Genomic DNA, 26,723 nt, shown 5'->3' with positions numbered 1-26,723 from the left:
GTTGGGTCTGACGTTATGGAAGAGAATGACATCAGGGACAGTTGTAGAAACCGAAGTGATGGCACATGAGGCCACCGTTCGACGTACCTGCCTCCCAGCTCTCTTCTAGAAGGAACCATATAGATGAGATGGGTTCCAGTAAAGGAAGGCAGTCACGAACATGCGCGATGACCAATTTGAGGAAAAGGAGGCAGGTCATGGCTTACTCGTACCTTCCAAGACGATCGGTAAAAAGGTACATTTTTCATACCGTCCCAGAGCACGATCGGACGTCAAGATTTTAGCCAAGGTCATCATTGCTTGAATACTCCAAGGCAGAACCGAAGATTGTGATGTTAAAAAAGCGACCTGGATCGTGTTCTTCGGAATCTAGTCTATCTTGAACAGTGCGGCGAACTGCAGCTCGTCTAATCTTCAGTCGAAATCGTCTTTCCCCGCTCGTCCTAACATCATTTGATTTTTAGACTTTTTCTCACACACGCTCACTACAACACGCCAAACTTCCATGAATATTGAAGAGGAATTTAGCAAGGCCGCTCTCACCATGTTTCGATTTTTTTTCCATACTCAGGTTGGTCCGGTGGGTGTATCTTATCTCTAAAAGACCCGCCCGTTGACCTATCCGTACCTAAAGAGATGACCGCAAAATGGCTGCTTGACTCATCGCGCGTGTGACCAACACCGGCATCATACTCGAGTTATCTTTCGCGCACTTCAAACGCCTCAAAGACCGTGTATGCCGAGCCTCGAAACCTGTTGCGTCTCATACAGTCTTGATTGCGTTCGCGTCGCTTTAAAGCTGGGTGTTTTTTATTTGGATAACATGTTCAAATGTCATTTCCATCCCCAGCCCATGTCCTAATACGGCCATTACAGGCTTGTGGACAAGATTCTGATTGGCTTAGTTCATCTTTTCCCGTAGAAATCGCGAGATTGACATGTGGGAATACCTGGGATGTTGCGAGTGACTCAACCTCTTATATCATATCCACCACGTCCTTTTCGCTTTCCTTCCACAACTACAACTGACGAACACAACATCTCGCATCAATTCGCATCAAGCCTTCTTCGGCCCTTCTTTCAGCCCATCATGTCCCGAAGAAACATCAGCTCAGGTTCTGCCTTTGAGGCACAAATCGGCTACTCCCGCGCGGTGGTCTCGGGCGATCTCATCTTTGTGTCTGGAACCACGGGGTCCGTGTCTCCCTCCACCTTCAATCCCAGCCCACCCATTCATATCATGGTTTATAAACGCCCGTGTACAGTTGGGGCATATATGCTAATTAGTCCAACGGCACAGTTACAACTACGCAACAGGCGTCATATCTCCCAACATTGTCGAGCAGACGGAGCAGACGATGGAGAACATCGCCGCCGCCCTCGCCGAGGCCGGCGCCGAGATCAAGGATGTCGTGCGCGTCCGCTACATCCTCCCCGACCGCAACGACTTTCAAAAGACATGGCCGGTGCTTCAAAAGTACTTTGGCGACGTCCGCCCCGCGGCGACCATGATCCAGGCGGCGTTGATGGAGGACGTGATGATGATTGAGATTGAGGTCACGGCCAAGAAGGAGGCTGCCAGTTTGTAGTTGAAGCACTGCACTGTAGGACAACGGCTCTATAGTTCGTGTGAGAAGCTGAGGCCTTTTGGTGGCTTTCGGTCCTGCAGGGAGACTCGATACCAGAACGCCTTGCGCAGGAAAACTTGGTTGTGAAGAAAACAGCCTAGTAGTGAGATATCTTGATGAGTGAGATGTGAGAGCAAATCGAAATTACCGAACTCTTGATCCGTAGATATTTCCCAATCAAAGAAGTAGGTGACCCCATTTCCAAGAGCTTATGGCCACTTCCACAAATGACAAAACGAGCTTGCCGTGGTTTGCCATCCTGCAGCAAGCATAATAACATCAAGGTATGTACTCGTCACGACTAGAAAGCTGGAACACAGTCACAGAACGACACCAGCCTAGTTATGAGCATGGCTTGAGGGGGGGCTTTGCTCCGTACTTGAACGTATTTTCAAGCTGGTGCCTTGGCCAAACCTCTTCACTTTCTCCGTCTCTCTCACCCTTGAACGACGTGTTACTATCAAGTTGAATCACAACTGTGATGAGACAAGTAGTCACTGAACCAAAAGACGATTGTTCGTCGCTCAAATATTCAGCCACAGACTCGTGACATAAAAAATCACCCCAGGATGCCGGACTACCAATGAGTTTATAAGTACAGCTCAATCATATCTGTAAGCGGCTCTTCAACATCCAAAGTCGGGAAACTGCAAAGAATCAGTTCTCACTTCATGCAAGAATTGTCACCATCCCGAGAAACAAGGCCCAAAAGGTACACGGTGGGGTAAGTATGCAGCCAATACCGGGTCGTTTCAACTCTATCAAGATAGAATACTGTTAGAGCAAACCCCAACATCACAGAGCGCATCATACCTGACATTCCCATCAAGCTGAGGTCGTGAAAACCTCAACCCGAGGAGGGTATAACACTCGCAAACATATCAGCTCCCAGTCCAAACAGTCTTCAACGGCAACAGACGGCTAATCTCAGCCTTCAAGTCAGCCTCCAAAAGCCAAAAGGGGGCGCATTAGAACAAATACCCGAACATGGCTATTGCGGCGGCGTAGTGTAATAGCAATGAGTTGGCATATAACACAAACCTAGCATCATATAACACGCAGCCCCTGCAACTGCAACCACTTTAACCAGCCTAGCCAACCCCCTCCGAGATGAGGACTTCATACCCACGCAACTGCCGAGCTCATGGACTCGGGAAAGGAGCTATTCACTGCTGATAGCCATGCTAAGGCTGGAATAAGACCGCCAGAGGGCAACACATGCCCCCCGGTATTTTGGGATACCATACAGTGACAAAAGCCATGAATCCTCAAATCTCATGCACAATGAGATCGATACCCAACATCGCCATGCCCAGGGTTCAGTCCAGCTCCGGGGAAGCAGACCAACCACCCCTCCCCTCCCCTCCCCTCCATCCTAGCCGCTCATTGTCCCGAGCTGAGCCAACTCGTACGACGACGACCCCCAGCACTGAAGCCATAATGGCGGGAAATATCCCCGCCGCACGACCTCGGAGCCGAAAAGAGCTCTCTGCTTTACCTACCAAGGATACACAGAATGAGGTTGCGGGGGAAGTTGTGGTCTCGGCCCCCGTTGGGAACACAGTCAACCACCGACCAGTAACGACCCCTGTTTCCAGCCTGCCCGGCGGGCTACCTGCATGAGAATAGAACGATGAAGGGGGAAAAAAGGCCGTACCAAGGCCAACAATCAAGTCTCCATCATTCAGTCCTCCATGACCAAGCCCACCGAGAGAATCAAAAGAATGATGTCTTTTTTCTCTCTCTGCTGTAACTCGCCGCCCTCTGACGCAAGTTTGCGACCCAGAGACCCTGATCTTCCCGGCTGCGCGTTCTGGCCCCTCCTTCCATGCGGCGTAGCCAACCCCACGCAAGGCAGGCCGGCATGAAAACGGGGACGGGGAGACGTCATTGCCGATCCCTCTTCTCGCCCGCTCACATTCAATACCACACGCGCAAGATAGAGACAGAGAGGCACGGAAAGCAGGCGTTGCACACACGCAAACCTGCATGTGAGAGGAAAGCTATGCATCAGATCAAGTTTTTTTGGATTGAGATGTGCTTGAAAAATTGAAGATATAAATGAGCAGTAATGGACAGTGAAATTGGAAATGCCATGATATCTCTACACTTGTAAATCATTCAACAACCGGCTTTGCGCAACATCGTCTTCCCACCCCCCCTTGATACTCATACCACACATACACGGTCCTACGGTACATATCACCAAAAAAACAAAAACTTACTCACAATGGAGACCTCAACCACCAACTCCCTCCTCATCTCCCTCGCCATCATCCTCGCCGTCTTCCTCGGGGGCACCTTCGCCTACCAGCAAGGCATGCTTGACCCCCTCATCGAGCAAGTCGGGTGAGTTTTAACCTTCTTCTTCACAAATAAGGTCCCCAAAAATCTCCAGCCTCAAGCTGACCACCCGTTTGCGCAAAACAGCATCATGATGTTCAAGGCCAAGGCGGAAGCCGAAAAGAAGAAGATGCAGGCACAGGGCATGAAGGCCGGACAAGACTTTGTCGATGGTGAGTCGAGAACACCCCCAAGAACCGTTTGATAAGTCTCCGCGACCCACTAACGATTGCTGCGCCATAGACCAGCTCAAGGGAAACAAGCAGGCAGCCGACGTCGCAGACGGCATTGGCTCCATCGGCGGGCTGAAGAAGCAGTTGTAAACAAAAACTTCAGCCTCATAAAAAAAAAATGAGATTAGACTGAAGCTTAAAATCCTAGTCGGGGTACGATCTCATCTGTGCCTCGACCATGAGGACCACGAGGACCACGAACTTTTTTCAACGGGGAGCGAATGATGGGCGTTTCATTGGGCCGTCACTTGGCGTGTACGATATCTGTAGTGCAGCAAACTTTACGACTGGCGGGCGTCTTAGTCTGGTTTTCTGGGGTTCAATTACCTTTATTCTGGAACAATTTTCGGCGCTAGAAGAGAGGGCCAAAAAGAAAACATTTCGCAACGTTCAACAGTTTGTCAACGAATACTTTTTGTTGTTGAAGTCTCTGCGCGCTCACTGGAAAGTCTGTCCGAACTATCGTCCAGTGATGACTACTGGAAAGCTAGGCATTTGCTGCCAGCTGCAATGAAAGGGGTGAACAAGGACTGCGAAAAGAGTTTCTACCCGCTTGGTAACCAGGAAGAACTTGTTGCGGAGAGATTAAGGAGAGCAGGGGTTTTGATGACCTCATGGCATCTGGCACTGCCCGGCGCAGGCAGGGACCCTGGACCTTGGACAGGACAAGCTGAAAACCAGCTCAACCCTCTCTCAGTCTCTCCCTGCAGTTTTTCTCCTCGCAAACTTCATTGGGCTAAACGGGGACAGGGCAGGTAGGGCCTAGTGGACGGGTGAGAAAAAGTGCAGGGCTCGCGGTGGCCCCGGTTCCCGTACAACCGTGAATCTGAACCTGTGACGATCGCCGGCAAAGCTTGGGCGCCGCTGCCGCCCCCTGGCCGTTTTGCTCCACTCGGAATTCTCTGAAGGTTGGATTTGGTGCAATATCTTCTCTTTCTCAGCTTTTCCCACCAAATGATCGACCGCTGCTCATTGGATTCACTGGAGTCTGGAGTCTTCAACTCTACAACTCTCGGAGAATCCCAAGACAAGGCTGCAGCAACGGTCCAGAATCCACATGGCCCATGCCAAATGCCTCCGACTTGATGGAAAATCCATTCGGTTCCCTTTTCTGCTCGTCAGTTGCCCCCCACAACGCACGAGGCGAGGTCGACATTTGTGGGACATCCCCGACCCCCTCCTAGGCTCACCATCCCAGATTATTCACTGAATGGACGTTTGGTAACCGTCCTTGGCACCCGGTGAATCCGACTTGAACCTCAACCAGGCAGAATGAATGGCCGCGCCAGTTGCACAGACACTTTCCCCCGGCTGCGGCCGTCCGGGCTCGCCTTGCCCTGCAAGGACGACGCAGAAGAAGAGACGTACGGAGCACAGCGTACCATTTCGAACCGGAGCCCCGACAACTTGTTAATCTAGCACACGGCTCATCTGCGCTCGAAACTCATATGGGGCACGGCGCTCGCCCTGCGTCTTGGCCCACGAATCCAATTGTCGCCCCTGAATAAAAGTCGGAGTTGGCCACAAGTCTGGTGAGTAGCCGACGCGGCGAGTCCAGACCAGAAAGAGGACCCAGCCTGTCTGTACTGTCTCCATCGTCGTGCGGTTTCCCGCATCTCCCCTGACGGCGAACATTCTTCAGTGAGTCAAATAGTGGAGGAGTGAAAGAAAACAAACCGAAACCCCTGGACAGTGCCACAGTGCTCACCGAGCTTGAGCGGATCGTCTGAAGATTGATGGGGCTTGGTTCTCCAAGTGGCACCTTGTTCTTGAAGTTGCTCTCTCCGCTCCATCCATCTCCGGCTTCGTCTGGACAAGCGGGGATTTTCATTTCCCATCTGGAGCAACGTCCAAGGTCAATCCTGCTATTTTAAGCCTCCAAGAGGCTGGCGGTCAAGCCAAAACGGTAACCACGGCCAAGGCTTCCCACATTTGGCAGAGACAACACGCGAGATGAGTCTCGAACATCGAATTTTTGTTGACAGTCGGGAATTCTCCTTCTCTGGAACTTTTTCTAGAATAGGAAACAGCGCGGAGCCACCAAATTGACCGCACCGGTTACCAAAGATGACTGCAAACCCAGTGGATTGACCTGGCACATCGTTTTGTTGACGAGATGTTAGTTGTAGCCGCTCTTCGGGCAAAAGCATACGCGTCAACTATGCAGTCGTGGTCGAGGTTTGGCCTCCCAGAAACACTTCTGATGTTGGTAATCAGTGAACAAGCTGCGGTGGGTCGAGAGACGACGTAGCGGTTCTGAACATGCATCTGATTGGTATGCTGCGAGTGGGACTGTGCTTCTGGGTGGGACTTCTCTGCTTGCATTCTGGGGTATGTGCGAAGTTTCCAGGTGGTTGGGACGAATTGATCGTCCGTATCCGCGTTCGCTACCTTGAATCCACGGCCTCGTTGATACACAATTTGGCTTCTTTGACGGAGAACACGAATATTGCCACGGCCAGCGACAAGCAATCCAAGGAACTCGCTAATTTAGAACAAAGGAACACGAAGGCCAACGGAATTTTGGCGTAATCGGAGACAACGTGGTGTGCTGATTGACGCATCAATCACCCGTTGGCATTTCATCGGCGTTGGCCACGCGCGTGCCCGTATAAACGGACTCAACCTTGGAACGCCTTGCCGTAGAAGAATCCGGAAACGTACGGGGGTTGTCGCCGGTGCTGCTGAGGCCGATCTCCCCGGAAGACAGCCCAGCAAGGCCGCCAGGTTTTGACTGCTAGTCGAACATATTCAGACCGACCAGCTAGTGCCCTCATTTCTGCCTTTTCATTCTTGCATGCCTTACGAAGTACTTCCGAACGTCTGCTCCACCCGCATGTCACACGCGTGTGAGGAGAGTGGAAGAGTTTGAACGGCTGGTCGCATCGAAACCGCGAGTGACCCCGCCTGCTGCTGAACCGGCATCTTTCAATATCAATGCTGGATGATTGGCTCTTGCGTTTCGTGGAACAAACATGCGACACATAACGGCATATGAGGTGGGCAGCCGACGACGAAGGAGGCCATGCGAAGCAAATGTAGTCGATTCGTCATATCGCTGAGTAAGGAATCAATGGCCGGGTGGATGCAGACCAGAGGCGAGGTAAGAGGCCAGCTCCGAACTGCAGCAAAAGCGTCTCGTAGACGCTTGGATGCTTGCGGTGCCCGCTTCGATAAGAATGCAGAGCTGCAGTGCAATCTGCTGCACTCTTCGGGTCCAAGGGAGGGTTGAGACATTGGTGTGATAGCGTCAGATGCCAATGCTACTTCACTGCAGCGTCAGCTAGCCGGGCGCTCGGTTTGTCGAAGAGCAACCAGTCTCTTGTGGACCTGTAGTCCATAGTCGATGGAGTGGTGGGCTTCCAGGTGCCTAGGGAGATTGCTGGCCTCGATTCACGCGGGAAAGTCGGAGGCGGTAGTGGTGACCACGCTCGGGTGGAATGAAACAGTTCCCGGTTTGGTTGAAATGGTTCATTGTCGCAGTGTTTGCTTTTCTCGTTCCCCTGTGGTGGCTTGAGCCTTGAACCCGATCTGGTTTGGAGGGTTCCTCGGCTCGTGGCCGGTCAGCACGGCTGTCGTCCTCTTGACTTTCACGAGCTAGCGCAGAGGCGATCGATGCCGCGGAGGGTGATGAGCAACGTCGATATAGCCATGCTTCCCCGCCCGCTACACGAGGGTGATAGCAGGGTTGAGCGCGAGAGCGACCCAAAAGAGAGCCAATTGATCATATGTAGCCGAGAAGGGACTGGTGACAGACCAACACTTGACTGAAGCAGGCTCTGGTTTACACATACGAGGAAATGGATTGTTCGGTTGCGTCGATATTGACTTGATAGCGACGGCCATGCGTTAGCCAGGAACGCCGGATAGAATACCACACCCTTTGGTCTTTGTCGAAAGGCCGTCTGTATGCTTCTGTCAGGTTCGGCAACGTTGAGCTGAGGTGGGCTTGGTGGGACGAAGAGACATCTTGAGGCGGGCCAGAGCTAGGGCCTCCACTCTCTTCTAGAGGTTGCCTGTGTCATGTACGCATACGGATAGTGTGGGTGGTGTGTGATATCAATACTCTGGATGACGGCGGCGATAGCGACGGAGCAAGAAGTACTCGATACATAGTACCCAGCTGACGTTGGCTGGCAGCACGAATCGACCGAAGTGTACGACGAGCGGTGGGGTGATGGGGCGATCTGAACTTGTAAAGAGTCGGATGGGCCAAGCGATAAACGGAGCACATTCCTTCGGACATTTGCTGCTGGTCTTTGGTTGCAGAAGTCACTGCATCTACCTAGGCAAGGTACTGCAGCAAACCGGGCCCCTCAATGTCAAAGACGACTGTGCCGGTGGGTGCGCAGTCGGAACTTGGAACATGGGGTTCGCAGGTGCTGTTGGAGCGGAAGGTCGTGAGAGGTACGCTTACACGCTTGGGACGGTAGGTAGTATTGCTGTTGGGGTCGAAACTTGAAAGACGTTGATGAGTAAGAATCAGAGACTGGAAGAGAGCGACGCCGAGAGACAACGGAGAGACATGGAAAATAAAATCCCAACGCCCATTGGAGAGACACAAGGCAAAGACGGGGAATGGGCAAAGAAGAAGCCATTGGACTTCGTGGCTGCTGTCGATGGCATGCGCCAAAATGGGGGGGCAACTTCCTTTTTTCCCCCTTCTGCTAAGACGTGTGTTTGCTTTTCCCATCTTTTGGGGCAAGAACCACCACCATCTAAGACAAGAACGAAAAGGCAAGCGCCAGGTACAACACGTGAGGCACGGCATCTACTTCCCGATCTTTTGTTCTTGCCCTGAATGTCTCGAGGCAGGTATCTTTCCCCCTCCCTATATTCTTCTCTCTTTGCACAGATTGACATCTTGAACACTGGATTGAACAGAACTCAGGCGTGGATATGGAGTTGCGCTCTATTCCTTTCCTCGGGCAGCGGCTTACACGCTTACAGGAAATACACACCATTACCCAAGTTCCCACCGACTCAGGTAGTTATGGTAGTGTAGTGTAGTGCACCACTGCTAACAGCATGGTTCGCCCGAAGCATGGATCAGGCTGCATGTCAAGGCGAGTCAAGAGTCAAGATGAGTGGGATCGCCAACGCCATCAGCGTCCGTGTGCCTGCTTGCGCCCAGACCCTTTTCCTTTCTTTTTCTTTGCGTGCATGTCTTGGATTGGAGGTGCATTTTGCTGCACGCTCTGGGCAACGGACGACGGGCGGGCGAATGGGACAATCAGGGTTCCGAGAAGGGGTCTGACTCTGTTGAAGGGTAATGGAGTTTGCTGCGAGATTACGGACGCCGACTGGACTGGAGCTCAGGCTCGCAACGAAATGACAAGGTTTCATCTCAATATGCTTTGGGAGGAGGAGTTTCTCTCCCTGCGCTTACTCTTTACCCTAAGCGTGCCAGGAAACCTTTTGATGGTCTCACCCAATGGGGGCGGCGATGCAGGCAAATGCGCTTTGAATTGAAGACACTGGCACTTCAAGCGTAGCGGCCATGCAGCCCGAGCAAGCAAGCTATGCAAGCCAAAGCTAGTCGTGTCTTTGAACGTACTTGATCGGGGACGTTGGTTAGATTGTCTCTATAGTGTCTTTTCTTCCTTCTTTCTTGTTGTTGCTCGTCTTGGCTGTGGCGGCGGCGGCGGCGGTGGATGAGTGGGCGGCTGCCATGCTTGCTTCCTCTTCAATATTCTTTATCAATATTTTTTTCTCCCTTGGGTTCACTAGCATGGTTTCCAGTCTCTGTCTCTTCCATCTTCTCGAGGTCGCGATCTGCATGTCGAATCGAGTCGCCGAGGCCGCGTTTGAGTGATGCATGTTGGGTATTTGATTCCTGCCTGTGATGCAGTGCGTGCTTCAGCTGTTGCCAGCGTAACGTATGGGTTCATATTCGTACATACGTACTACAGGGCATACAACACATCTCATATCATAGCTACGTTTGGACTCACCCTCATGCAGTAATGGAAACAGGCATGGCCCGTCAGCAAAGTGCTCCATGCTTGCCGAGAGGTTCCGGGCTGCTGCTTGCACGTTTCTATACAATCCGCTATATCGCCCCCAAGCTCGGTCAAGCACTGCATAGTTTGCTCCTCTTCCCCTCACATCACATCACATCTCGATGCCCAGTGGCCCGTCTGAGTGGGAGGAAGCAACTTAGTCACGCTAGCCTGGTGCCAGATGTGGACGGTGTTGTCATCCTTCAATGCATGCACTTTGCTGTCAGTCCCGTTGTAGCCAAGTTCGCTCCCACTGCTCCAAGGTCAGGCTGCAGACCGTGGAGCTACCGGCAAGTGAAGGCTGCCCGAGCTGCAGCGCTGATGAAAACCCCCGGCCAAGGAACGTAGGTAAGTACCTGACGCAGTGTGCTCTGTCTTAGTCCCGCGTACGGATACCGGTACCTAACTCATCATCGATGTGAGTATGTTTGTCGTGGGCTGCACTACTTCGTGTAGTGCCTGCCTGATCATTTTGAGGAATTCGTACGCACCTCAGCGTCTAAGGTGCGAATACGTATTGAGTCCCAAGTTTCGGTACCTACGGATTCACTCGGCGGTTAGGTTGCGAATACCTCAGCTGAGAGTTTGGCTCCGCCTCAGGTTGACGTACCCTGGGACATGTGCAAACCTGAAAGGCATCAGATACCTAAAGCATGCGCTGAATCGGGCCAGACTTTTGGGTCAGTTGCTCACCCAATTTTCTCAATCTTCTCCTCACCTTGCCTGATTCGAGTCTACCAACGTATGCCGCGATGTATGCCCGCACTGCCAAGTATGAATGTACCTTACTTGATGAGGTGGTAGGTGACAGGTACAAACATCTCCCAGTTGTGAATCGTGTGAAAAACACGTGTGGTCACCCTTACCTCAGAGACTTCACCCTTTTGCATCCCGCCATCTTCCCGCTGCCGTAGAGGTCCCCTGACCCCAGTCTCAGTCATCGCATCATCCTCTCTGCGCACGAGGCAACACCTAATTACTCAACGCAGGGCAAAACAGACACTTCTGCTTTTGAATAAGGTTACCAGGTCACTGCACAGTAAGTACGTATGGAAACAGATAGACAGTGGAGGTACCTTGTCAAACTTACAGCACCTCAATGTCCCGGGCTTGTCTGGCTGAGTTCATCTAGCGGCCCATTCTGGCTGAGAATGAGAACCTGAACTGCCCGATCTCATTACGGATACTCGCCTCATCCTCTACGCCATTTCTCTCATGTTGTGAAGCGCGTCTCTTGCCTCCACCGGGCGCTTTCTCCGGAATCCTGACGGCCCCGGGTCTGCCGTTCAAGTAGGTAGTCCAAGACTCACCAAAGCCTGCGAACCGCTAGGTCTTGTTTCTGGTCTTAGGAACTTGGTCTTGTCTTGTCTGATTTGGTCTGGTCTGGTCTGGTGTAAAAAAACAAAATGCTGGTCCTGGGACCGAGCAAGCCATGGCCCATCTGGCCCGGCGCCGTCCACGAACAAGGGTGACAGGGATCATTCGTCTCTTGTCATCCTCGTCGCCCACGTCACCTGCGCGCAACCACTTTCAGACCTTTCCTTTTTCCCTCTCGCCATTCTCTCTCTCTCTCTCTCTGAACTCTGTCAAGGCCTCTCCCGTCCCCTCCCTTGTCGGCAAACCACGCCCCTCTCTCAAGGACCCAAGCAGCAAAATTCCGCCCACCCCGTCTGCAACCACACACACCCACTTGCTCCCCGCTTGGCCCGCAACCTACACACGTTCCCACACACCCACGAGTCCACGACACCCCCCTCCCCTTCCCATCTCAAGTTCCCGCTGCATTTTGGGTGGTGAACCGTGAGTCTGCCGCTGCTACAAACCGTATGCCATCCGCTGTCGCTCCTGCGCTGCACCTTGCAAAAATCGCTGCTTCGCCCGGCCTTTCGCAAAGTGGAGGAGGCTGAGTTGACCCCAGTGGACCTGGACTGATCCTGTCTAACAAAGCCCAATTCGTCCCCCAATCTCTCATCTGCCTTTTATTTCCTGCTTCTTCAACTTCTTCCCATACCGGCGGGATCGAGTAAGAGCTGGAGTTTCTGGGTGTTTGTGAATGAGCAACACCGCAGAATACCTTGACGCATGTCGCTGCGTTCGTACCCCCGTCTTCATCCGCGAACGGGGACAGGAAGACATCACCAACACCCATAATAAGCCCACCACCGCCAATCTGGGCCACGAACACCATGCAACGAGTTTCGAGCTTTCTCCCATCCTGGGAAGCCAGAAGGCGGACCAGCAACGCCAGCACCACAAGTAATGGCCGAAGCAGTGTGGTCACCGCAAGCAGTATCAAATCTCCTCTCGACAAGGTCTTTCGCTGGTCCAGCAAGCCTCCTGCGCCGCTTACCACCAACGCCCTCGTCTCAGCGACAACGTCACGAATTGGTCGGGAGGCTTTCTGGCCCGCTACCCTCGATGCCGAATGCGAGCGCGCCGCTCGCATATTGAAGTCATTTTGTTGTGAGTATGCTTTGGCGAGATTCACGATATTGCTGAAGCTCGACCGCATCATGCCGCGATTCCTCACTAACACCAATGTGCTCGTTTAGCCGACGGATTCCTCGCACCTTTGGACGACCAGCCGAGTAGCGATCCCAACGCCGAACCAAAAACTCCAGCACGGATTTTCAAAAAGATCCCCTCCCGTATCCTACAAAATGCAGCAGGTATCGCCATTTTCACCTGCATGCGATCCGGCCTGTGGATGACCGGATCAGGCGGTTCAGGCATCCTTATTGCTCGAAAAGCTGACGGCACCTGGTCGCCACCTTCGGGCATCCTACTCCACACGCCTTCACTAAGCTTTATTATGGGCATTGACATTTACGACTGTGTCCTGGTAATCAACAATATTGCCGCCCTCGAATCATTAATAACTAAACCAACTCTGACTTTGGGAGAGGACATCGGCCTCACTTGTGGACCGCTGGTTCCACTGGAATCTACAGAGGTCGACAGCCGGTGGAAGGACCTCGACAACACCGTTCTGACATACATGAAGGCGAGAGGACAGACTCAGAACGTTAACTTGAATGGCTGCATCTTGACGGAACGAGCCAACGAAAATGAGAGATTCTACGGTGGCAACGTAACAGCGATGGACGTGGTTGCAGGCAATGTGTCGAGGCACGTGGAGGAGACACGCCCTCTGTTCGAAGTCATTAAGGAGGCGGAAGGAAGGATCGATGCCGACCAAGCCATCCTCAAGAAGCTTTCGGCACTGCCAGCACCAGGAGACGCCATGATAGAAACGCCTAGGAGCTCGCCAGCATCACCCAAGACTCCTTTCGGCATCCCCAACACTGAGGACCCTGACCCTTTCGGTGTCTTGGCTCTGGAGATGGCAGGACTAGAGATTCGAGAGGCTGGCACACGCCTCCGACCTACGAGCAACCAGTTCGAATTCCACCCTGTTCCCTCAAGCCCGGCATTCTCAAAGTTCAGGCAGAGCGGCGAGACTTTCACGACAAAGAGTAACCGAGGGAGCCTGATGTCTACCAAAACCAGCCGCACTAAGATGTCCGAGGCTTGGACACAATCAAACCAGACAGGAACGCCATTCACCTCACCTAGCCAGAGCCAGAGCCAGAGCGAAGATGGCGCTTCCATTAATAGCCTCCCCGTTCTGAAGGAGCCAGAGGAAGAGGAGGAGCCTGAGGAGGTTGACTACACCAAGATTGACTTGACTCCGTTGAGGCAAATTAGCGGAAGCCATTCGATCGAAGGAACCGTCATGACTGACAGCGATGACCACCTGCGCACCGATGTCAGCACTATGGATGACGCCGCTACCAAGGCTTCCAGCATCTACACAAAGGACGATGCTAGCATCATCTCCAGAAACGACGACGATAAGGAGGATATCCAGAAGGATGAGCCAAACGTCGATGCTGATGATGAGGAGGATGAGGAAGAAGACGACGACTTCGAAGAGCCTGTTATCTTCGAGGTTGCAGCTGTTCAGCCTGCTGCAGTCGTCATGGCTGCCCCTATTCACGCCAAGGGCGCTTTGGTTACCATCCCCAAAAGAATCCCTCCTCCTCTGCCTGCCAGAAGCCCCATGAGAACCTCTCGGGCCAGCAAGAGCGACATCGGAGACGTCAGCCATCTTCACAGCCCCATGCAGGCCTCTTTCACCCTCTCGCCGAGACAATCCATCGATTCAGCCTCTATCCGAAGCGGTATGGACAATATTCCATCGATTCAAGAAACGGCCCCGGATGTTTTCGAGGATGAGAAGAAGACAACAGAGTCTGCATTGACTGAGAGGTCACAAACAGAGGATGTGTCTTCCCTTCAAACCCCTACAATCCAGGAGCCTGAGCAGGCGACGCCCATGGCACCTGGAGCCTTCCCGGATGAGGAAGATTTCATGAACCCCTTGGGTACATCCCTGAGGGAAACTACAAGCTTTGAGTCGAGACACATCACTTCCCAGACAGTCAATGTCGCATGATACCATTCTTTTTTCTTTTTGTTTATTTCTAGTCATTTCAGCGACACAGGCGCCATGGCACCTTTTGGGGGTCCTTCAGGTGTCACATTCATCACTCAAGATGTGTACCAGGCGTTTGGGACATTTTGGGACTGGAATCCTCGGTTAAGGATACCACACAGTTTATAAATCACGACCAACTTTATGACAGGCAAAAGGCGTTTATGGGTGTACAGAACAAATAGGCCGGCAAAAGGAGGCACCAACAACACCATACCATGGGGAAGGCCAGCACAGAAGTGTACCTGAGGGTCAACAAGGTCAAGAGAATTGGAGACCGGATTGTGTGTAGATATCGGGGCGATGCTTTACAGCAAACAAGGTGCTGTGAAAGAATTCAATGGAGCTGGACTGCTATAAAAGGGGTGCCCCTGGTCACCTAGGACAGATAGCCTAGTCTTCGACTTATTGCCTAAAGATAATGATCAATCATTCAGACCAATCTGACTAGCCGTGATTCCAGATCTCACACTCGCATTGTGAAGTCACATGTTTACATGCCTTGCGTACAAAGGTGAAGCCGTTCATGAAGGTGAAGTCGGCAGAGCTCGAGGCAAAGGGCCGGGTGCCTTTCTCTGCCTAGGTGGTCCGTTTGGGTGGTGGTTTGCTCCATGCCCTGTTTTGACCTCAATCCCTTCTTTTCCATTAACGCTTTGAGATTTGCGGAATTATCATCAACCTCTTTCTCCTCACACACAAACATCACAACCCCAACATATCTCAAGATGAGAATCAACTCAGACACCAAAGTGGGATGTGCCTGCAATGGCTGCAGAGCTCGGAGAAACAATGATGCGATGTCTGTGGCTCGGACCATCCATGGTACCTTCCCAGCCAGTTCCAGCTTTGGCTGTGGCAGTGGCAGCCCAGGTGCCAACAGCAGCAGCAGCAGCAGCAGAAGCAGCAACAGCGATAGCGACTCTGAGCACGTCGCCAATTCTTACGCGACTCGACTTCGTCCGCGCCCTCGCCAGCCCACGATTCTTATTACCCCCACGAAGACTCCGAGAAAAGGCGCTGCCAAAACCCCGCGCACGCCAGGAAACTCCGCGCACAACAACGACAACTTGACGGACACTCCCAGCGGTGCTTAGAAAGCTTCGCGCGCCGGCAAAATGTCGACTCAGACGGGCAAGTTCCGCGAGGACCAGGTCCTCATCATCTGTCCCGGCAGCAAGACCACCATGGCCCAGCTGGGATGCGGCGAGCTCACCCCGCCCGTCCATCGTATCCCAACACGCATGTTCAAGGACGCTGAGACGGACGAGTGGCGGCCCTTTCACACCTTTAAGCGCAAGAAGGCCAATGCCAATGTCGCGCTTGCCATCGATGGCCCGCGGACCGACGATGATGACTACGAGTGGGTTGAGGATACCGACTCGGACGAAGGAGCTGTCTACCCTATGCAAGGTGCGATTTTTCGGTTGCTACTGCTCCTTTTCACGTTTGGGCTGCTAATTGATGTCTTATAATAGGCGGTCGCATTGTTAATATGGAGGCGTTCCTGGCGTTCCTTGACCATGTTCACAGCATGCTCACCACCACCTACCACAATACCCCAATCATGCTCATGGCCTCGCCTCAATGGTGCCGCCCCGACACCGAGACGATCGCGCGCTATATCTTCGAAAAGACTCGCACCCCTTCCCTCTGCATGATCCACAGCGGTATCGCTACCCAGTACGGCCTCAAGTGGCCCAGTCTCACTGTGGTGGATATTGGTTACGAAAAGGTCGACGTCACATGTATACACGACGGCCGCGTGGTCAACCATGGAGAGCTCGGTTCCCCGACCCCGGAGCGCTTCATCTCGGGCGGAGACATGTTCACGCGCAAGCTCCTTGAGAAGCTCAAGGACAAGGACTTCAAATACGACATGGCGGAGCAGCTGAAGAAGAGCCACATCTGCGAGGTGCTACCATATGCGCCAAACAGCTCTATTCTCATGGATCTCCCGACAGCTCAGACGGCAGGAGCCCCTGCCAGCGCACCTGTTGCCGAGGCGGCTCCTCCTGCCGCACCGACTGCGCAACCGATTGTTCCTGCCGCCGAGGAGGAGATTGAGGAGAAGGCGGCCGAGGAGGGTGTTCTCGATGTGGCGTCCATTGTGACGAGCGGAAATGCACGTGAGTTCCTCGCCAAGAAGGAGAAGGAGAAACAAAAGGGTGGCAGAAAAGCCAAGACTACTCAGGAAGCCGAGGCTGCGAAGCCGGTTCGTCTGCCCAACTCCAAGAGAACTCACAACACCTTCCACTTCGAAGAGGTCGTCATGGAGGAGGTTCAGCCGCCCAAACCAGAGACCAAGGAAGAGTCCAAGAAAGAAGAGGCGGGTGGCGCGACTGAGTCCAAGGACGTTGAGATGACGGATGACACCAAGCCCGCCGATGCGACAGTTCCTGCTACCGCCGAGAGCGACGTCAAGCCCTTTGAGTCTTCGGCTCCGGCAGCGGTAACGGATGGTGCAGCTCCCGCTCCCGCCCCAGTCACGGCTCCCGAGACGAATGGCACAAACGGCCATTCCGCTACGATCCCTGCAGAGGCCTCTCCCGCCACCAACGGTGCTCCTCAGATGCAGGCCAAGCGCATCCGCCGCGATATTGAGGTCGGTCTCGAGCGCTTCACTTTTGCTGACCGTGGCGAGATCGACCGCATCGTAACCACAATCTACCGCACTATCCAAGGCATCGACGACATGTACATGCGCCCTCCGTGCTGGGACAACCTTGTCTTCGTCGGCAATGGCGCTCGCCTCCGTGGTTTGAAGGACAACATTGTCCAGACCCTCTTGGCTCGCCACCTCATCTCTCCCAGCACGGCGACAATGTTCACCTCGGAGCTGCCGTCTAACATCGCGACTCCCACTGGCACCGGTGCACAGACTCCTACGGGCTCTTTCACGGGCGCCCCACACCAGCTCCCTGCTAATGCCGCCGCCGGCTCCTCGGGCGTCAACCCCCTGCTTCAGGCCGCGACCACGGCTTCCGCTCAGCACCAGGGCACTCCGGGTCCCAGCGGTGATGCCGGTCCTAACGGTACTCACTCCGTTGCGGGCCATCACTTCCACAGCCAGACGCCCACGAGTATCAAGCTGGCGACGCTGCCCACCTACCTCAGCGAGTGGAACAAGAACGGCTTCGAGGAGGCCATGTTCCTGGGAGCGCAGGTTGCTGCGCGCATCGCTTTCTGCCAGCACAATCTCGATATGGCCGGTCTCGAGGCTCAGCGTCAAGCCAGCCTAAGCAGAGTCGACTATAAGTATGTTTCCTCTCCATTACCTTCACTATCCGTATCATTGTAGCTTTGCTAACTTTTCCGTAGCGAGCTTGGCCCCAAGGGCATTCGCACCCACTCCATGCTCAAGTAGTTCCAAGATTTGGCCTGCGCGAACACGGCGACGACTGGTTTCTGGTTTCATCAAGTCCTTCAGGGGGGTTAGATTGCCCTTCCTGAACGACTACGGCGGCAACAGCGCAGGCATGGGAATTATGTCAGGTTGTGACATTGACCGCCTCTCGGTCCATTGTTCACGTTTCTTTTTCTGTAGCAAGGCTGCACACATTGTGTTCTGGAGTTTTAGGGACATATCAAAAAACCTCGGGGTGAGGCGTGGAGGGATGCTTTTTATTGTGTTTTTCTTGCTTGATAATGAAGAAGGGGAACGGATACCAGCACAGAGAGTGAGGGAGAGAGAAGATAGCAGGGAGGGAGGACCTGACTGCGAGCGAGCTTGCGAAGATCCCTTTGGCCTTTCGTCTAGGATGTTTTCTCGTCTGTACTATGACGAGTTGGCAGCCCGACCTGTACGATACTCTGGAAAGGATAGGTATAGAATCCTTCAGACTTTGCAATTGGTTTTGCAGTGGGCAAATTCTTCATTTGCGTGATGCTTGATTCTTGTTATCTGTTCCTGACCAAGGGAATCTGCGTATCGTCGAGTAATTTCGATTCGTAGCTTGTACAAGACTCGTTGCTGGGTCGAAGGCAGTGGACAAGTCGGAGAGATTTTGGTCAACGACGGGATTACACTATATAAAATTGTTTCAGAATTTCGTCTGCTGCGTGAACACACTTCGACGGTTCGAGCAGATGACGCTAGCCCATGACCGAATCCCGAGTGTCCGTGTTTACCCCTGCCTCGTCGTGACGCCTTTCCTCGCGGCTCGGTTGAGGTTCTCTTGTCTCGTTTGGTGATATCTCGGCCTTTGTGTATTGGAGTAGGAAACCAACCCCCCACCCCTCCACACCCACCCCTCGAGCTATCCTGAGTCCTCAGGGGGTGATGCATCCTTGTCTACTGGAACTTCGGAAGAGCGATAGAACTCACGCTCCTTTCTTTCCGGCGACTGAAGAAGAAAGGCCTTGGAGTGGTGGCGGTAATGGTGGAAGAGGGTTGTTTATGAGGACCAAAAGTCCCCCCCTAAAAGGGTTCACCAAGACGGAGAGGAAGATGGTTTGGCCTTGAGAGTGAAAACTCGTCTGAAGATTGTCTAGCAGTAAGAGCTCCCGTGTAGGTTGGCGTTCGGTGGTCCTCTTTGTATAGCCATCTGGGAATCTCCTCTGTTTGAATCACGTGTGTGTTGTGGGGGTAAAAGGGAGAAGGGACTAGTTGAGGAGAAGCCAATGAGGGAGGTAATTTGCCCATGTATTTTCTCCCCTGTTCTTTTCGTACGCATGAGTTAGTTGGCGTCTCGTTCTGATTTCCTCACGGTGAGAGCTAGGTGTTTTGAAAGTCGGAATTGGTGGTGACGACCAATACATGTACCGTCTCCGCCGAGGCTGACTTGCCAACTCTTAAGTCCATCTCGTCGTGCCGATGAACGAAATTTCATGTGCGATTGAGACTCACCTAAGAGACTACGCTTAGAGGACAATGACGCGGGAGTAGACTGACGCGCCAGTCTGTAGATGGCGTTCTTGATATGGAGAGCTCCTGCTTTTTTTTAGGGGGGGAGGGGGGGTTCATTGGGCTTGATGAGGTCTCTGTTGCAGGGTTTGGTACAATTCAGGGCAAGCTTCTATTTTGCTGAAGTGTGGTGGACGTGAATGCGAGGAAATTCACACCAGAGCCCTTTCCTCTCTACTTTGTGACAGAAGCCCGGGTTTGGGTGTAGATATGCTCACCGACTAGTCGAGGGACCTGGGCCTCTGGGCAAGCAGCTTTCACTGGTCCAGGTTCAGGTCGAGTCTCTGAGCGGGTTGAGCGCGATTTTAACACCTTTTCGTCTTGAGCAGGCCTTACGAGTATTTCCCCTCCCGGTGTCAAAATAGGTTAGAGGTGCAGAAGAAACTCCATGACTGACAACGGCTCCTGTGTGCGAGGTGAGGATGATCTCAGGGGCTGGAAGGAGGAGAAGATGGAAGTGATGTGTACGAAACCAGTCACGTTAGGTGTATGCCTTGTTATTTGGGTAGGGTTTAAGCCCATGAATGAGAGAATGAAATTCCAGATTTGTTTGCACAGAGAATTTTCCTTCCGGGGTGGTTGTTGGTTCTCTGGGTAAAGCTACCGGCTGAGAAATCTACAAGTACGACGAAATACAAAACAAAAGGGGAGACAATCAGGTGTTTGGGGGCTTTCTTTACATGCTAGGCGGCGGCGAGGATTGTGTCTGCTCATCTCTTAGGTCTTATGTGGGCTTTCCGGGGACTTCGTCATAGATAAATTGAAATATCTTAGATAGGTCACAGCCGGACTGTACCAAAGCTTCGATGGGCTTTTTGTATGTAATCTTGGGAAGGCCGTATCGGAATGTCGTACCATCAAAGACCCCATGCAGTTTAAGTAGTGCGCTCTCGTGGCGATGATAAGAGGCCTGCGAGACGAAACGATGACAGTGTTTTTTTGCATAGCTTGGACATACTCCCTTTCAAGACAGGCAACTAGTACTTGTACACACGTCATGCGGTGTCCGATCTCCACAAAGTGATGCCGTCGATATGGACTTACCAGTATGTAGGGACGAGGTATCAACCAAGTCGTTGACTGGCGAAAATGAAGGAGTTCTGAACCCAATTTCGAGGTCTCTTCTTGACTTCTTTCTTGCTCCCTTATGTATTCGAGGTATGATATTAACATTACTATTGTCTAGAATATCAACGTATATGAGACCGCTCTAGGCCATTGGAACACAATCAAAATTGAGCCAGGAACGACTTTGCAGAAGAGGCAGCGCCAAAGATTGTCAGTAGACTGGAAACCAACCCTGAAGGAGGCAAGATTATTACTGTATGAACCTTCGTTGTCGTCCCATCGTGTGACACGAGCAATCTATGAGGTTTGTGACCAGCTCACTCTCTTATTCAATGTGGCCCGTCACGTGGGTCTTTGAGACTGCGATAGGGGAGGCTAGGTGAAATGATGTATGGGATGGACTCAGCCATCGCTTCTTTGCGGCAACAAAGTCCGCAACGATACGACCCTCATTACTGGCACTATTCGTAGGTACCAGGAACAGCGTCGGAGAAGCCAAATTCTCACAACATGAAGCTCTGCTTGACTAACACTCCTCGTGTCCACGTTGCCCGGCCATTCACTTCTGCCCCGCGTACGTGCCTGCGACTACCATTGACGTTGACCTCACGGAGAGCTCGGAAGCTGAGATGTCACTTGTACTCCTCCTTGCGGCATTGCGTATGAGGGGAGCTGCTGGACCAAGCCGTTGTCACAACTGCTCTTACTCCATCGTCACCTCCGTCTCCCCCTCTCGGACATGGTTTCATCTTTCACACACCGAAGAGATGGACTGAATATCCTAGTGACCTTGTATCTAGCTCAATATAAAATAAAGACGGCTCGTTGGGGCAGACTCAGCTTTTCCTAGTTATTCCCATGTTAGCTCTTCGGACTTTACAGCCCTCGTGGCTGCTTCATTTGGGATAATGTAGCACTCCCAAACGTAACTGTGGAAACCACAGGTAACTCATCACGGGATCAGCAACAAAACAACCACATACGTGTCTTTGGAGCTCGTCATCAAAGATTGAAGTCAAACTTTCCACATCACGGGGTTCCATCGTCTCCGTCTTCTCACACTGGAAATGCCTCTACTTGTACGTGGTTAATTGAATATCATGGTATGCGTCAGGCAAAGGGCCTTGGGTAACTGTCAACCGAGAAGAACATGCCTTCAGCGCAGTAGTCTATTAATTTGTCAGTTGGGTGGCCTATCTCATACTCGACGTCTCGGCACCGTAGCCTTGTCTAGAGTCATTGCCGCAAAGTATTTCAAGACCAATCCTCCAGGAATATCTGCAGAAACCAGCATGGATCGCGCCATGAAGGAAAGTGATTCGATTCCACAAAGCAAATGAATAGCCATCTACGCCGCAGTTCTAGCAAGATCCAGCTTGAGGTTCGATGAAGACATGGAATCGTAATGAAGCCGGAGCAGTCGCTATGATGTCTCTGACGCGTCTTGGATACGTTGAGCGCCACCGGAGAGGGCAACCTGATGTTCTTCTTCGTCAAACACTTGTGGGACTAAAGAGACAGAGCCAAATGAATCCACGCTACCAAGAGGTCTGGCCCGTTATGCTCTTCACCAGAGTTCTCATAGTTCAACACTCAGGCCATTTTCACGGGCCCACGTCTGCCGCTCTAGTTTAAGCAAAGAAGAAACGACATGCGGTTCGAGTAGAGAGATACTGGAACCCAGTCAGAGCAAGCAATTGCAGCGTTGTCTTTTCATCCAGTCCTACCTAAGGGACCTCCCGAGTTTTGATCAAGCTACACCGACCATGATCACAGCCTCGTGATCTTCCCACACGCAACTTTCAACTTCATGTGGTTTAACTGGGACCTCAAGCCAAGACCAAAACGCACATCCTCCACGATATCCATCAAATCACCCATAACTTAAAACCAAGCAGATCTCCATCAGAAAAGTCCACATCCCCTCCCGTCCCTCCACGGTCCACTCCGTTCACCACCAGAGAATCCTCCCGTGCCGGCGGCGCGCCCACCTTCGAGTCCACAAACACAAAGCCCACAAAGATCAACCCACCTCCGCGAAGGGGACCACACAAATTCAGATCCCGCGACAGATCTATCACGTTCCAATAACGAACGGCCGGTTGGCCCAATGGCAAGGCGTCTGACTACGACCCTTTCTACTAAATCGTGCGGCTCTGGCTGTACGAGTACATGTGGGAGAATATAGGTATCAGGAGATTCTGGGTTCGACCCCCAGGCTGGTCAATGATCTTTTGCTATAAAAACCTACTTTTATATTCGGGATATATACACGTACTTCTTCACTTTTTACTTTCAATATTGATATAAAACAACAAAGAAGGTGATCATGTCTCCGTTAACCAGTCGCCCGCCTCCATCTCCATCAAACGTCACCTTCCCCCTCGTTGCTTCTTCACCAAAAACGCATCATGACCTCGTCACCCGCCAGACTCCGAATTTGCTTCCCAAGATTGCTTGCTAACTACCGTGTCACTTCTCCCTCTTTCTCCCAACCAGTCTTGGAAGTCACGAGAAACATAAGAAAAAAACAAGACGCGTTGCAGAATTTTCACCAGCATTACCTTACCCCTCTTTTCCCTTGACCCCAACCCGAAGGGCGGTGGACACACGGTTTAGTCACGCGGTTTTTTTTTTTTTCGAGGATGAGGTAAGGCGAGGTCACGATCGTGAACCACACACACCCCTATCATATAGCCTAGTTCGTAGCAAAACACCGAGACGGCGGTCAAGAAGGGGGTGAGAGGAGACACCGAGAGAAAGGAGTCGGGTGACAAAACAGATATACATACTTCGTACACAGTCACACACTGTGAACGCTAAGTCCGTATATCCGTAATTCCACCGAGAGAGAATCTGCCTCTTGATGTTCAGTGCTCTTTACACTCAAGACTATAGAGTCCACAGAGCGCAGTTAGATACGGGGCGTTTCCGGTGATGAAAGAATACTGCTCTCAACTCTGATTTTTGGCCATATTCAAATGTCGATATCGCGATTCACACGCATAGGTTTACACACTCCCATCGAAACCCACCGTAACTTTTGTATGTTCTCTGCAATGTTCGCTCAGACTCAGTTGTCAAAGACTTGAGTCGCAAAACGCAAATTCATCTCCCACAAAAGCTTCCTCACGTCTTGACCAACACTCAAATCTCCGACCAAATAACCGTTCAAGATTCCAAATGACCACCAAAGAACAGACCAAAAAGAAAAGCAACCCATCCATTTCGTCTCGTCTCGTCTCTTGTACTACCCGAGATAATCCAGAATTCCTCCAATACCTGAACTAAACTCAACCGTTCACTTCCTCCGTCGTCTCGAACATGGGCGCACCCCCTCCCTTCCTTGCTCGTGACCCCGTGACCGTGCTCTCTCTCTGTGTCTTCGTCTGCTCCGGTTCATTCCCTTGCCCATGTGCTTGGCCTTGCCCCCCTTCACGCGGCAGAACACCCCCGAGACATCACCCAAGGGGCCGCGCGAAAACCCACAAAAACGCGGTCCGTCATGCAGAAACAAGCCTCAACAAGAGGCAGGGAAAAAAACACCAGACACAGGCACACACAGTTAGTTCGCTCGGTAATCGCACAGAGAGAGACTCACAATCCAATATGTGAGTCTCTACTCCGTACACTAGACAGACTGCCAGAGTGCCAGAGTGCCAGAGAACCACATAATACCTCGCATGCGGCATTCCAGAATCTCAGTATCCCAGCAGCCCAGGCGCCTAGCAGAAAAAAGTGCGCCCATTTGCAACGAAAGCCGGAGAGCCTCCAGCCTTCCACATATCTTCCACATAACCTTGTCAAGTGGCGACCGCTTCTCACCTACCCACCCGTGCCACCGATTTCTATGAACACCGGGGGCCCGGTCAAAGAGCAAAGGGGCAACAACCGCCTGCGGCCCTCTGAAGGAACTACAGGCTCGCACGTTGAACTGGGGAATCTCGAATGAGGTCGGGGAATCGGCAACTGTGGTCGACGCGAGAGACTATCTCGTCGTCCGATATCCGTATGGACCTCCTCCCTTTCAGTCTCCTCCCCCGGGATGTCCACAATGCAAGTGCCAGGTGCTGTTTTTTTTTTGTGTGTGATTTTCTCATCCGGCTTGTGCCCGGTACGCGGCATGTGCGGGTCTCGAAAGCATATAGCGCAACATAGCCTCGCCTCTAGAACATTGGAAACGCTCGATCGAAGCTCTAGCGTCTGGCTTGACATATCCACGTTGTCACGGTTGTCAAAAAAAATCACGAATACTACTGTGCTTCGTCGCAAGGGGCGAAACTGGTCGTGGCAAGCGCTAGCAACGCTCATGCGGCGGAAATAGCGGATAGCAGCAACACTGAGCGCAACAAAACGCATCAGGAGACATCCTTACAGTATTACCCATCACCGACGAGTGTACGGTGTGATACGTTGTAGTTCGAAAGCGGTCTGCCCTCACCTTGAATCCCGAATTAGAAGTTCTGTTTCGAGGAGAGCCGCCGGACGTGCTGCCCTTGCTCCCTTAACCCTTACTAGGGCGGTGCGCGTACTCGTCTTGCGCTCCTTGATGCGACAGAATAGGGGTTCTGTTTCGGCTAGAACAATTCATAGTCTTGTCTCTGCTGCATTCCCTCCCCCAATCCGATCGCCAGAAGCCATTCTACGTGGTTAGTTGCCAGGCCATTGCGCGTACTACGTATGTCGGCCGGGGAGTTCCCGAAACAGTCATGCCATGGCAATGCTGCGTATTGTTCACAATGTGTATCGATACGGAGTACTCCAGAGCGAACTGGGTTCCCCTAAACAATCTCCATGTAACTCTCGTTCTTTGCACAACGCGAGGCAGGTTGGCCGGGTTTCTTGACGATAGTTTGAAGAATGCTAGAGTTCATAGACACGTGAAAGTTTGAGAGCGACTAAAACCTATGTCAAGATATGGCGGCCAATCTCGCATACGGGCATTGCGACCGGAGCTCATCTCCCAATTCATAGACGTAGTCTATCTTCTGGTTAAAAGTCCGGTAGAACGCCGCCTCCGGGTCTGTCAAGGATGGCTGTTCTTGGAGTTGCGCATTGATGGTTGCCGCAAGCGGAACCGCAATTGTCAACTACAACGAGAGGCGGAACGCGGAACGGGTGCGCTCGACCGTTGGCATCGTCTCTGTAGTTCTCAGTCGTTCATAAGGATTGTGACGGCTGCATAAAAGTCCAGACCCAAGATCACGATTACTGCTTATGACGTCAATCTGACTTGACAAGTTGCAAGACCCTCTGTCGAATTTACTTGAGTCGTGAACTGTTAGCAAATGACGCAATTGCATCTTGAGATAGATATCCGTACTGCAACGCTGCTTCCAATCTCTCACAGCTAGAAAAAAAAGTCCGCAAGCCCTCCGCAACCCGCGGGGGACCCACCCGGAAGAGGACCGCGTCGTTGAAAAAGATTGTGATACACGGCCGTGGGACCCGGGGTTGAGGCTGGTCAGGAGTCGTCCCTTCAAAGCCGTGAGATTGGCCGACGCTGGCGAGATGAACTTGACGAAAGCTCCATGATCGGCACCCGGCCGAGATGTCATATCGAAGCATGTTGAATCAGTCGGTCCTTTAACTCAAAGACTGTCGTCATACCTAGGCTTGACTGAGTCGTGAAGGGCTTCCGAGTTGCACATCCCGGACGTGAGGCGCCCTTCAAACCACGGACCGGAGATGCTGCCTGCCATTCAAAATGACAATTTGATATTGCAGGAACATCCATCGTCGATATTGTTACGATCCCCTTGCCTGCCGAAATAGGGAGACGCATGGCTCACCTCGCCGGCAGGCTACTTCACCTCTGCACGGTGCCCCAAAGTTGCAACACGGAATACAGATAGGGCTTGCGAATTTGCCCTCAATCTCTTAGCCATCGCAGCCACAAATGAAACAAGCAAGGCTGGAGCTGGAGACAATGACCCGAACGACAGATCAGACGAGCTGCATTCCCGACGCTTCTCGCGCCAGTTACTCGAAAAACAGGCCCCCCGACTGCCCCCCCACTTGGAGCCGGCAGAAGCCCTGCTTTTACAA

At 52.4% G+C, this 26,723-nt stretch overlaps 5 protein-coding genes across 5 annotated transcripts; all 5 read left to right on the top strand.

Annotated features, from left to right (window-relative positions):
- Positions 1 to 1,090: 1,090 nt before the first annotated feature.
- CABS01_14537 (endoribonuclease L-PSP) lies at positions 1,091 to 1,589 on the top strand (the record flags this gene model as incomplete). The annotated part of the gene is made up of 2 exons (XM_060547876.1): positions 1,091 to 1,194; positions 1,301 to 1,589. 2 exons carry the CDS (start codon positions 1,091 to 1,093, stop codon positions 1,587 to 1,589), a joined length of 393 nt encoding a protein of 130 aa, XP_060393187.1.
- Positions 1,590 to 3,858: 2,269 nt separating this feature from the next.
- Positions 3,859 to 4,294, top strand: CABS01_14536 (uncharacterized protein; the record flags this gene model as incomplete). Its single annotated transcript, XM_060547875.1, has 3 exons — positions 3,859 to 3,977; positions 4,059 to 4,144; positions 4,215 to 4,294. 3 exons carry the CDS (start codon positions 3,859 to 3,861, stop codon positions 4,292 to 4,294), a joined length of 285 nt encoding a protein of 94 aa, XP_060393186.1.
- An 8,098-nt stretch (positions 4,295 to 12,392) lies between these two features.
- On the top strand, positions 12,393 to 14,665 carry CABS01_14535 (LAS seventeen-binding protein; the record flags this gene model as incomplete). Its single annotated transcript, XM_060547874.1, has 2 exons — positions 12,393 to 12,669; positions 12,759 to 14,665. The coding sequence occupies 2 exons, from the start codon at positions 12,393 to 12,395 to the stop codon at positions 14,663 to 14,665; spliced, it is 2,184 nt and encodes a 727-aa protein (XP_060393185.1).
- Positions 14,666 to 15,429: 764 nt separating this feature from the next.
- CABS01_14534 (uncharacterized protein) lies at positions 15,430 to 15,798 on the top strand (the record flags this gene model as incomplete). The annotated part of the gene is made up of 1 exon (XM_060547873.1): positions 15,430 to 15,798. The coding sequence occupies one exon, from the start codon at positions 15,430 to 15,432 to the stop codon at positions 15,796 to 15,798; it is 369 nt and encodes a 122-aa protein (XP_060393184.1).
- Positions 15,799 to 15,819: 21 nt separating this feature from the next.
- On the top strand, positions 15,820 to 18,068 carry CABS01_14533 (uncharacterized protein; the record flags this gene model as incomplete). Its single annotated transcript, XM_060547872.1, has 3 exons — positions 15,820 to 16,114; positions 16,180 to 17,959; positions 18,023 to 18,068. The coding sequence occupies 3 exons, from the start codon at positions 15,820 to 15,822 to the stop codon at positions 18,066 to 18,068; spliced, it is 2,121 nt and encodes a 706-aa protein (XP_060393183.1).
- Between the last annotated feature and the right edge of the window lie 8,655 nt (positions 18,069 to 26,723).

Source organism: Colletotrichum abscissum, assembly GCF_030869225.1.
Source record: "Colletotrichum abscissum strain IMI 504890 chromosome Unknown Scaffold_55.1, whole genome shotgun sequence".
NCBI lineage: Eukaryota > Fungi > Ascomycota > Sordariomycetes > Glomerellales > Glomerellaceae > Colletotrichum > Colletotrichum abscissum.
The sequence above is the reverse complement of the archived record's forward strand: the minus strand, read 5'-3'. Positions and strand labels throughout refer to the sequence as shown.